At 54.8% G+C, this 10,597-nt stretch overlaps 1 protein-coding gene across 2 annotated transcripts; it reads right to left on the bottom strand.

Moving 5' to 3' along the window:
- Positions 1-357: 357 nt before the first annotated feature.
- Positions 358-10,590, bottom strand: TIGD3 (tigger transposable element derived 3). 2 transcript variants are annotated; one of them, XR_004289070.1, is made up of 3 exons: positions 7,562-8,273; positions 5,065-6,621; positions 358-4,498 (listed from the first exon to the last, which is right to left on the bottom strand). XR_004289070.1 is itself a non-coding variant. In XM_032357277.1 (2 exons), the coding sequence occupies exon 2, from the start codon at positions 6,603-6,605 to the stop codon at positions 5,181-5,183; it is 1,425 nt and encodes a 474-aa protein (XP_032213168.1). In that variant the 5' UTR covers positions 6,606-6,621; positions 10,547-10,590; the 3' UTR covers positions 4,825-5,180. The 2 variants fall into 2 exon arrangements, 1 of the variants encoding a protein (XP_032213168.1); XM_032357277.1 differs by lacking the exons at positions 358-4,498; positions 7,562-8,273 and adding an exon at positions 10,547-10,590 and having other exon boundaries at positions 4,825-6,621.
- Positions 10,591-10,597: the final 7 nt, after the last annotated feature.

Below are 10,597 nucleotides of genomic sequence, written 5' to 3'. Positions count from 1 at the left end.
CTTTCGCAAATAAAATAAAGTTAAAAAAAAAAAAGAAAGAGCTGAGCTGAGATTGAGAGTCAAACGCTTAACCAATCGAACCACCCAGGTGCCCTATGGCCAAGGGTATTTTTAAAAACCACGTGTTTTTACATGAGCAGAGTCTCGTAACATTCATGTTTAAATTCCTCAAGGAGTGGCGCCTGGGTGGCTTAGCGGGTTAAAGCCTCTGCCTTTGGCTCGGGTCATGATTCCAGGTCCTGGGATCGAGCCCCGCATCGGGCTCTCTGCTCAGCAGGGAGCCTGCTTCCTCCTCTCTCTCTCTGCCTGCCTCTCTGCCTACTTGTGATCTGTCAAGTAAATAAATAAAATCTTAAAAAAAAAAATTCCTCAAGGAATTACCATGTTGTTAGAGGTCATCATTCTTTTTGAGAGCTCACTGAGATCGAAGGAATCCCTAAAAACCAAACAGCAAATGCACCTGCTTTGAGGTTGACAATGGGGCTGGTGTCCGAGCCTTGCGTATAAGCAGCCCGTGACTTGGACAAATGTAAATAGCATCTCGTTGGTTTCCACGATGTCAAACGTGACACTTGCTTTTACAGCAGTGATCACAGTGGAGACATTAGAAGAGGCTGACTGGCGTGGAGTCCGTTCGCACAGGGAGAAATGACACACTGTGGGACGCTTCTGGCTTAATTCACTTCTCCCACACTTACTCGACAGCTGAGCCATGGGGATGCGGTTTTCGAATGTGCTTCTATGGTGTTTCCAGCCTGACTACTGTCCCGAGCCCTAGGTCCACACTGCTGGCTGTCTCTGCTCACGCATTCTTGAGCATCCCAAAGTGCCACGTTCCGCCTCCAGCCTGCTCCTCCTGCAGTGCTCTGTGGCCCAGAAATGTCCTCAGGCCAGAGGTCTCAGAGAAGCGCCCCTCCGCCCACATTAAAGGAGTCCCCAGCTCCTGCCAACCCTGCCCCTAAAGTTTTCTAGGACTCACTCTCTCTTTCTCAGTCCTAAAACCACAGCCCCCGTCCTGTCCTGAAGCTGGACAAACTACTCACCTTCTTCCTATGGCATTGCTTCTTCCAGAGCAATGGGAAGCCATTGCTCTGTGGAATCAGGACAAACCCCTTCTACAACCTTCAAGGTTCTCAGACATTCGCCTTCTCTTGGTTCCTTAAACAACCACGTTCCCTCTCACCACAGGACATTTGCATGTATAGTTCTCACTAGCTGTGCACCTCCCACTCACCCTTCTGCTGCCATCACCACTTCTTTAGGAAAACTTTCCTCAGTCCCACTGTCTAGGTCAAGTTCCTCTGGCTTATGCCAGTGTTTAGAATCACCTGGGGGGACGTGTTCAAATACAGATTACTGGGTCCCATGCTGGGGTTTCTGAATCGGGAGGTTTGAGGAGACTCCAAGAATTTGTGCTTTCCTAAGTTCCTACTGATGCTGCCAGCATGGGCCACAGTCTGAGAACCACTAGCTTGTGCTCTCATGTAATCCCCACTTTATCTGGAATCACAGGCTTTTGTGCGTATGATTCTTTTATGATTATTGTCCTTCCTCTAAGCTATGGGCTCTGTGAAGCTGAGAACTTGCCTCTTTTTGTTCATCATCAGAATGCCAGCGGACACACAAGAGTTGTTCAATGAAGAGCTTTGAACAAATGAATGAATGAGTAAATGAAAAAAAACACAAAAACAAAACACCCGGTCTTCCCAATATCCCTTCTGGCAGACTGGTGCTCTAGACTTTACCTAGAGCCCTCCTTCTACAAGGCAGCTGGATTCCAGATCTGTTATTACAAACACGATCTTAAAACCGTTGCTAACTTTTCAAGAAGTAAGAGAACTTCCCAAGGGCAAATCGGGGTATTGGAACTAGAGCTGCCCTTGGGGCTCACACTAATGCTGAGACCTTGGAGGTAAAGAACTTCCTGGAGCTGAAGACTAGACATTGAGTGACACACACAGGGGCGCTGAACCCAAGACTCATAAATTAAACCAAGATTCTGGAAAAGGATACCTCTTTAGCGAAAGGGTGAACTAGAAAACCTCCATCCACCACTAAAGGGAATCTACAAAGAAACCTACTCTCCCTTGTGGTGGGCAGAAATTAAGAGTAAGAGTCCCCTCTGTGAACCAGGAACCACAGGCCTACTCACGGAACTTCAGGTCTGAAACAGCTTTCCCCGGAGAAATTAATTTAGCGTGTCCGTAGCGCCCTCTCGTGCCTGGTAGGAGTAATTACACATTCTTCTGAAAGGGCTCCCTAAATCAGACCTTCAAGTTTTCCAGAGATTAAAAAAAAAAACAAAAAACCTAATAAGATATTTTTAAAAATGATTCCCACATCCAGAAATTAAAAGACACACAAAGAAAAAAGCTACCATGAGTTGAAGCATCAGTAGAAACAAAAGCAACAGATCTAGCGTTCCCCCACCCCCAGGCTATATATAGGTCACTTCCTAGTTCTCTCGCTGGTTCCTTAGGTACAGGGACTGTGTCTTATTCACCTCTGCCGCCCTCTGAGCAGAGGGTACTCATCACAGGCTTGTAGATAAACGGAAACAACGCCCGCACTTAGTCCTGCCCTCACTGTGCGGGTGGTGATGCCTGCCGGGACCTTGGTAAGAGCTCCGCTCTGTTGGGAAGGTGTCTTCCTTCCTCTCCTTCCTGCCCATCAGGTCTCCCCGAATGCAGTAGCTTCCTGACTTCCTTGGTTTTCCTGCTTCCGCGTGTGTCGCCCCCCCACTTCCCATATGAGCTTCACACAGTGACTAGAATCTGATTTTCTAAAACATAATGTGTGTTCCTCCGTTATCCAAATCAGGCCCCCACCAAGACCACCCCTCCGAACTGCTTGTCTCACTTGAGGTGACCGTGAACAATGTGACCCCGAGGCCCCTGCTTCCTCTCCTCTCCACCCTCCTCCTCTGCTTGACACCCCCCCCCGCCCCCACTCTCTACCACAGGACAGTTGCTCCGGCCTGTGACGTTTGCACCTGCTGCTCCCTGGGCAGAGAACACTTCCTTACTCTTTGTGACTCAGCCCAAAAGACTTCTCCCTAACTCCCATCTCCCAGCCCCTCTCAAAAACATCACTATTTTATTCTCATCTTGGCACAGATTTCCCTCTAAAATGACCACGTTTATTGGTTTGCTCGTCTCTTCTTTATCTCCCTCTGCCAGAAAGAAGGGCTTGGAGAGGAGGGATCCTTTCTGTCTTGTTCTCTATGAGCTGGAGGGTCCTGGAACAGCGCCTGACTCACAAGCAAAGAAGTCAGTAAATAGTGTTTGAATGAGCTAACGAAGTCGCTTGCAAACAGGACAAGAATGTTACAGGACAGCAGCACAGGAAAGGAAATGGTTCTTTGTGGCTTTAAAAGAAAGGCTCTGGGAGAAAGGCAGAAATATGGCCGTCAAGCTGAGCTGCTCTAACTGGAATACAGCACCCAGGACAGAGGGCTGGTGTGTCCCCTCCTGTTACTTTGGTCGGGTCTTTAGAGGTCATATAATTCTGGTTTTAACGTTTAAGGAGATAGGTCAGAACTGGGATGATTTCAGAAAAGGGACAATGGAAGATGGGTAGGAAAACTGGAATCTGTGAGGAAAGCCTACAGGATTTGGGGTTTGGAAGACCATCAGGCAGGCTCAGCACGGTTTAAAAGTGAGCTGTCCGGGCCGCCTGGGGGGCTCAGTTGGTTAAGTGTCTGACTCTTGATTTGGTCTCAGGTCATGATCCCAGGGTGGCTGGGTAAGGGTCCACACTCAACACGGAGTCTGCTTAAGACTTTTCCTCTCCCTCTGCCCCTCCCCCCCCTTGCGTGGCTGCCGTGGACACTGAGTCCTGGACCGCAGTATCCCCAAAACCAAAAGTTGCCCCGCACTGACTTGTGATGGCCTACTGCCTTTTAGGCCACAAGAAGATTTTGGCCAGAGCTGGACTCCTCACCAGCCCAGTCTGTCTGTGCCCATGGCCCATGGCCTTTCCAGGTGAATCCAGCCTCTTCAAGTCCTCCTTCCTGATCTGGCTCGGGCTGCCCATATCCCACCTGGACCACTCGGACTCTGTCTGCCAGTGGCTCTCACATCTTCGACCCACCCTCCACATCTCAATTATTCTAGAACTCCCACGAATGACTGTCCCCATCCCGACTGAGGAACTTTGGGGTACCCCCTCACCAGGTCTAGTGAGCTAAACAGCCCTCCTGCTCCCCAGGCCTCCCCATGTGCTCGGGAGGGGCCACCTGCCTCCGCCCACCACACGGTGCTCCCTCCCAGTCGGCCTCCGTGCCCGCCACTCCTTGTGTTGGACTGGCCTTACCGGCCAAGCTGCAGCTCAGAGGGCACAACCCCTCCAGGAGTCTCCCCGGGCTCTGCGGGGCCACATGACTGTGCACCTGCCTGGGTGACAGCCTTTAATCACGATGCACCTCTGCTGTCCCAAGGTCCTGCCCAGCGGGGACACCATTTATGCAGTCTCACCACGCAGGCTTGCTGGAGAGATGCTGTGAAATGGACAGATGAACACGTGACTCTTCCCAGTTCTGGCTTCTTCTGGTTTCCCTAGACTGTCCCCAGCCTGGCCCCCTCCTTCCTAACACCACCTGCCAGCCTCGATCTGAGAGCAGAGTCCGAGAGCCGCAGAACTCGGGATCTATCAGTGGGTACGAATTCCCCATTCCCTGAGAGCCCTTCCTGCTGGATTGCTGGAAGAAAGCGCGTCCCGTTGGTCACCTGCTGGCGCAGCCCAGACAGCCGAGGTGCGGCAAGCCTCAGTAGCCAATCGAAAGAATCTTAGTCGATTCTCCCAGGAAATTAACACCCTGACCTCTTTTCTGATTACAAATTTTATTTCCAGAAGCAGAACTGTTTCAAACACAGAGTTCGAGGGATTGGCCTGTTTGTAAAGCCCCAATTCCATCTTCCCGAGGCCCAGCCTCCCTAGAGGTTTGGAAACTAGGCGCTAGTTTCACCCCACTGTGCGCCCCATCTTTCGACCCCTCTTCTCAAGGCTCGGACAACTTTCTCTCAGAACTTAGACTGGGTCTCCCAGCGTGTCTCCCTTGCACACCTTTCACAAGAGCTCCATTTCCACGGGAAAGAGACCAGCCTCCCGTCTGCCTTCTAGAGAGGGCGTTTCCATGGGAAACAGGAGAGGAGAGGCTCCGGCGAGCCATGAGGGGCCCTTCACAGGCAGCAGAGCCGCTCTACCTCCTCCTCGCAGGCGTAGAATTTTTCAAAGAGCGCAGGGGAGGGGCTGTTGCACTCCAGCCACCTCCGGAGCGTGCCCAGAGCCCGGAGAGCGTCAGCTTTGGTGGGCAGGGGCTGGAAGCCGTCCTCCCCAAACCCCTCCTCGGCCTCGGCGCCCGTCTCCTCTTTGCACGCTCCAGATGAGGGCTCCTCGCCCTCCAGGTCCACAAAGCGGGCAAACTCCTGGAGACTCAGCCCGCTGGGGACCAGAGGCAGCTCGGAGGCTTCGTTGGGGGCTGGCGGCAGCTGGCAGGGAGCCAGCCCTTCCTGGATGAAGCCTCTGACGATGAGCTGCGGGGGCACCTTGGCCCAGGCCGCCGCTGCCAGGTGCAGCGCATCCAGCACTGTGAGGCCCGCCCCGGCCTCTGCCAGCGAGACGCCGGCCCTCCTGCTCTGCACAGCGGCTAGCTTGCCCAGCAGCCGGTGCCGGTAATGTGTCTTGAAGGCTCGGACCACAGAGCTGGGCAGGGCTGGCGTGCTGGGAGCGGCCGTGGTGGCGGCCAGGGGCAGGAGCCTCACGTGGCGGAGTCCGGGCAGGCTGGCCAGCTCCTCCAGCACCCGGGCCGCCAGCAGCAGGGTGACCTGTCGCCCCTGCCGGCCCATGTCCCTGTCGAACTGGGCCAGCCACTCGGACCAGGGGATGCCCAGGTCAGGGTGGCAGGAGGCAGGCAGGGCCTCACTGTTGACGCCAAAGAAGCACCTGGGCGAGGCCTGGAGCCCACTGACCAGCAGCCGCCGCTTCTCCGTGCCCCTGCTGTTGGTGCACAGCAGCACCCGCACGCGCTCACAGGGCCCCCCGCTGCCGGGCACGGCCCGGTACAGCAGAGGCACTTCGGCACAGCCGAAAACGTCCTCTGGGGAGAAGTCTTTAAGGGAAAGAGGATGCTGGGCCCGGGACGTGGGGCTTGGGGGTGGGGGCTCCGGGGGGAAGGAGGGCGCAAGTCCGTGGCGGCCCCCGAAGCCTACGTTGTTCCGGCGCTTCCAGCGGACCAGCCAGCCGATGCTGGGCACAAAATCCTGGCCCATGATGTCAGCCAGTTCCTTGGCTTTGTGGAGCAGCATGGGCCCCGTGACGTCCCAGGCCTTGGCCCGGGCGATGTGGTACCAGCAGAGCAGAGCCTCGTCCATCCCGCTGTACTTGGACTCCCGCTTGCGCTTGCGCTCCCGGTTGGCCGTGCCGCTGCACCAGTCGGCCAGCAGCTTCTCCTTGTTCTTGCAGATGCGCGAGATCTGGGGCTGGGAGACCTGGAAGCGCCGGGCCACCTCTGACTGGGACATCTTGGACTCATCCAGGAGTTCCAGCACCTGGATCTTCTCAGCCAGGGACAGGGCGTGAAGCTTCTTCTTGCTGCTCAGCTCCATGGCTTCTCCGCGGCCCCTGTGGGGGTAAGAAACAGTGAGTGGGGTCCGGAGGGCCGAGGCCAGGAGGACAGGAAAGGAGCCCAGGGAGGCAGAGAGAATATACGAGGACAAGGAAAGAGGCTGCTGTGTGGCAGAGACTAGGGAAGACTGGGCCAGCTGGGAGAGCGTGAGAGGGTGCCCTGGGCAGGCTTTCGGGGGGCTGGGTGGGACGGAAGGGAATGGCGAGGCTGAGGGAGCCGTGGGCTGGGCACGGACCCAGAGGAATGCCAGAGCAGAGCTGGGGAGGGGGGTGGCTTACTGGTCAGAGGGAGAAGGGGTCTGGCCTGGGATCGAGGGGAGAAAGATGAATAAAGCCAAGGGGACAGCTGCAGAGACAACAAAGGAGAGTGGGTAGGGGAGGATCGGTCCATCTGGGGCCGGGGCTGAGTGGGGCAGGTGTAGGGGATAATCAGGGCCGGGGCTGGGTAGTCCCTGGGAGGGGGAGAGGGATGTTGGCCTAGGCTGGATTTCAATGAAGATGTTGGGGGCGGGGTGGTGAGTGGATGAGCAGAGTTGAGGTGACAAGTGTACAGACGACAAAGAGCGACAGATGGGGGCAGGAGGAGAGGCTAATTTGGTGCTGGGTCCAGAGGAGGTAAGACTGGGCGGGGGTCCCGCCTGGAGAGCGAGAGGGAGTGGGAGCACGGGGCCGAGATGGCAGGTGCACAGGCGACAAACAGCAAGAGGGGTGAGGAGGCCGAGGGCAGCTAGAGGGACGGAGTGTCCCCAGAGGGGAGGGAGGTGGCCTGGGAGAGGTACTAGGAGCGCGGGCACGAGCGCCTGGGACCGAGGCAGGCCCGGAGCCCGGCTCCGCCACCTGGCCGGCCTCTCCCCACCTCGACGCGGGGTCGGTCGGCGGGGCGTACCCAGGCGCCCGCCTGCCCTCCCGGCCGCCCGGCCTCCCGCTCCGCACCCACCTCAGGCGCTCGTCCCGCGGCTCCCGCCCCTGCCCCGGCTCTGCTCAGCTCGGAGCCCCTGTCCCGGCGGCGACGGGAGAGCAGGGGAGGGACGGGCGCCACGACCCGGAGGGCCGAGCGGGCCGAGGGGCTGCGCGGGTGGCGCGCGGCGGGCGGCGGGCAGCGGGCGCGCGCACAGGAAGGCCCCGTGCGCGCCACCCGCGCCGGGCTCTCTCCGGGCTGGGAAGACCGCGGTGCGGCAGCTCAGCTCCCACCCGCCGCAGTCCCGCCCAGGCCCCATCAGATTGGCTCTCAATGACGTCCCGTCCCGCCCCCAGCTAAGTCTCATTGGGCGTCGCAGAAGTCGCGTGGCCCTCTCGGGGGCGGGGCTTCCAGCGCGAGCGGCGGTGAGGAGGAGCCAAAAGCCCGCGGGAGTCCCGGAGGCAGCGCCAGCCGTTGGGGCCTGAGGAGCCTCGGGGCAGCGCGGGGGCCGGCGAGCAGATCTGGCGTCTCAAGGCCTTCTTGGCCGTGACCTAGGCAGTCGCAGCTTTCTCGTCTACCAAACAGGGCTAATACCGCTCACCGACTGGTTGTGAGGAAAATGGATGAAAGCTTTAAGCCACACAAAACCTGTTACCATGGACAGCGCTGGCCTCAGGTTGATCGGTCCATCTGGGGCTAGATCTTGCCTGGCGCCAATTTGTTTTGTTTGTTTGTTTGTTTGAATTTTACTTATTTATTTGACAGAGAGAGATCACAGGGAGGCAGAAAGGCAGGCAGAGAGAGAGGAAGGGAAGCAGGCTCCCTGCTGAGCAGAGAGCCCCACGCGGGGCTAGATCCGAGAACCCTGAGATCATGACCTAAGCCAAAGGCAGAGGCTTTAACCCACTGAGCCACCCAGGTGCCCCTGTTTTGGTTTTTAAAGTAGGCTCCATGCCCAACGTGGGCTCCAACTCACAACCTCGAGATCAAGAGTTGTATGCTCTCATGACTGAGCCAGCCAGGTGCCCCATGGCCAGTTCTGATTTAGGGCAAATAAGGACTAATTTTTATTAGTTTTGATAGTGGTTGGCAAGATTCAAGTTTCTTTCTTTTTTTTTAAGGGTGCAGAGCCGGGGCACCTGGGTGGCTCAGTGGGTTAAAGCCCCTGCCTTCGGCTCAGGTCATGATCCCAGGGTCCTGGGATCGAGCCGAGTCAGGCTATCTGCTCTGCAGGGAGCCTGCTTCCTCCCTTCTCTCTTTCTGCCTGCCTCTCTGCCTACTTGTGATCTCACTCTGTCAAATAAATAAAATCTTAAAAAAGGGTAATCGCCAAAATTAAGAGTCCGACGCTTAACCGACTGAGCCACTCAGGCGCCAGAAGATTCAAGTTTTTAAACTTAAGGTCTAATACCAGTCTTTTCCTTAGTAATCTTCAGTCCTGCCTGTTCTTAGCAACTGAAGGTATGGCCTGTGGTCGGGTGTTCTCATCCTCAACTTCTGCCTGCTTTCCCTCCCCCACTCCCAGCTCTGATGGGAAGCCCGGGGCCACGATGAGTCCCCGTCTCTGCCTCACAGGCAACCTTCCCCAACCCAATGTACGCCTGATCCTTTTTCCATCTTTCTATGTCCCATGCTAAACCCTACCTTCTGCAAACCTTTTCCAAATATCTTCTCTTGGGCTGCTACAGCTTTTTTTTCCTTCCCATTTCTTTTCCTTCTATTTTTTTTCTAGCTCCTACTCAGTCACCAAGGATCATTGCTTTACTCCCTCTGCTTCTGTCCTACTTCCGTGTAAAAGCCTGAGGACAGGGGATGTGCTCTATTACTAACACAATTCCCGGCTCAGAGCACACCCACCTTACTTATTGAATGCAATGGCCTAGGCCACTGGCTTTCCAGTGGGTCAGTGCTTTTCAGTGTATGTGCTGCTGAAGTGAGCACGGTTCAGTGGTTTTCAGACTGTTTCAAAAAGCCCTAAGGATACCTCAGGGGGTTCATAACTGATTGAGGAAAATCTTAAAAGTTTAAGAGCTACAAAACACTTTCAAGTGAGGTACAGATCCATTATGGAAGCCGTCAACAACAAAATGTTGGCTGCAAGGAAAGGCATCGTTTTTCGTGCACAAAAACAATCCCCAAGGAAGGTGGCCATGCGGGCAGTGTTCATGCTCATGGCGGGTAAAGGAAGGAATGCCGGCACGCGAAGTCGAGGTATCTCTATGCTCGTGAACAAAGCTTTCACGTGTCCCACTATGATGTTCTTTTCTTCTGTCATTCTTTTGTATTTAGGATTCAGCTTCTGAACCCACTTTAAGTATCTAAAATCCCAAGATTAACCTTTAGAAGACTGTCACCACTTGCATATACAAGTATAGCAGAATTACCTTCAAACAAACCAAAATATAGACCCAGGATGCTAATGTTGATTTTAACCCAAGTTTTGTATTGATCAAAACAACCTGTCTTGTCTAGCAAGGAATCATTAGAACATGAATTTACATGAAGAAATTAGAACTAACGGGGGCACCTGGGTGGCTCAGTCTCTTGAGCCTCAGACGCTTGATTTCGGCTCAGGTCATGATCTCAGGGTCATAGATCAAGCCGTGTCGGGCTCTGTGCTGGGTACAGAGTCTGTCTGAGATTCTCTCCCCTTCCCTATCCTCCAACCCCCACTCATGCTCACTCAACAGATAAAATCTTAAAAACAGGGCCACCTGGGTAGCTCAGTGGGTTGGGCCTTTGCCTTCGGCTTAGCGTATGTGCTGATCTCAGGGTCCTGGGATCAAGCCCCGAGTCGGGCTCTCTGCTCGGCGGGGAGCCTGCTTCCACTCTCTCTCTGCCTGCCTCTCTGCCTACTTGTGATCTCTGTCAAATAAATAAAATTTTTAAAAAAAAAAATCTTAAAAACAGGAAAAGATATCAAACAAAGTACTCAATTTTATATCTGCTTTACATACTAGGCTTTAGCAAAATTTTAATTTGGGATTAAAAGCTGTTATTTCAAAACACTTATAAACCACTGACCTGTGGAAGAGAAGTTTTAGGCTGAAATGACTCTCAACCAGGGAAGGGAGT

This window comes from Mustela erminea, chromosome 9 (assembly GCF_009829155.1).
Source record: "Mustela erminea isolate mMusErm1 chromosome 9, mMusErm1.Pri, whole genome shotgun sequence".
In the NCBI taxonomy this organism is placed as follows: Eukaryota; Metazoa; Chordata; class Mammalia; order Carnivora; family Mustelidae; genus Mustela; species Mustela erminea.
The sequence above is the reverse complement of the archived record's forward strand: the minus strand, read 5'-3'. Positions and strand labels throughout refer to the sequence as shown.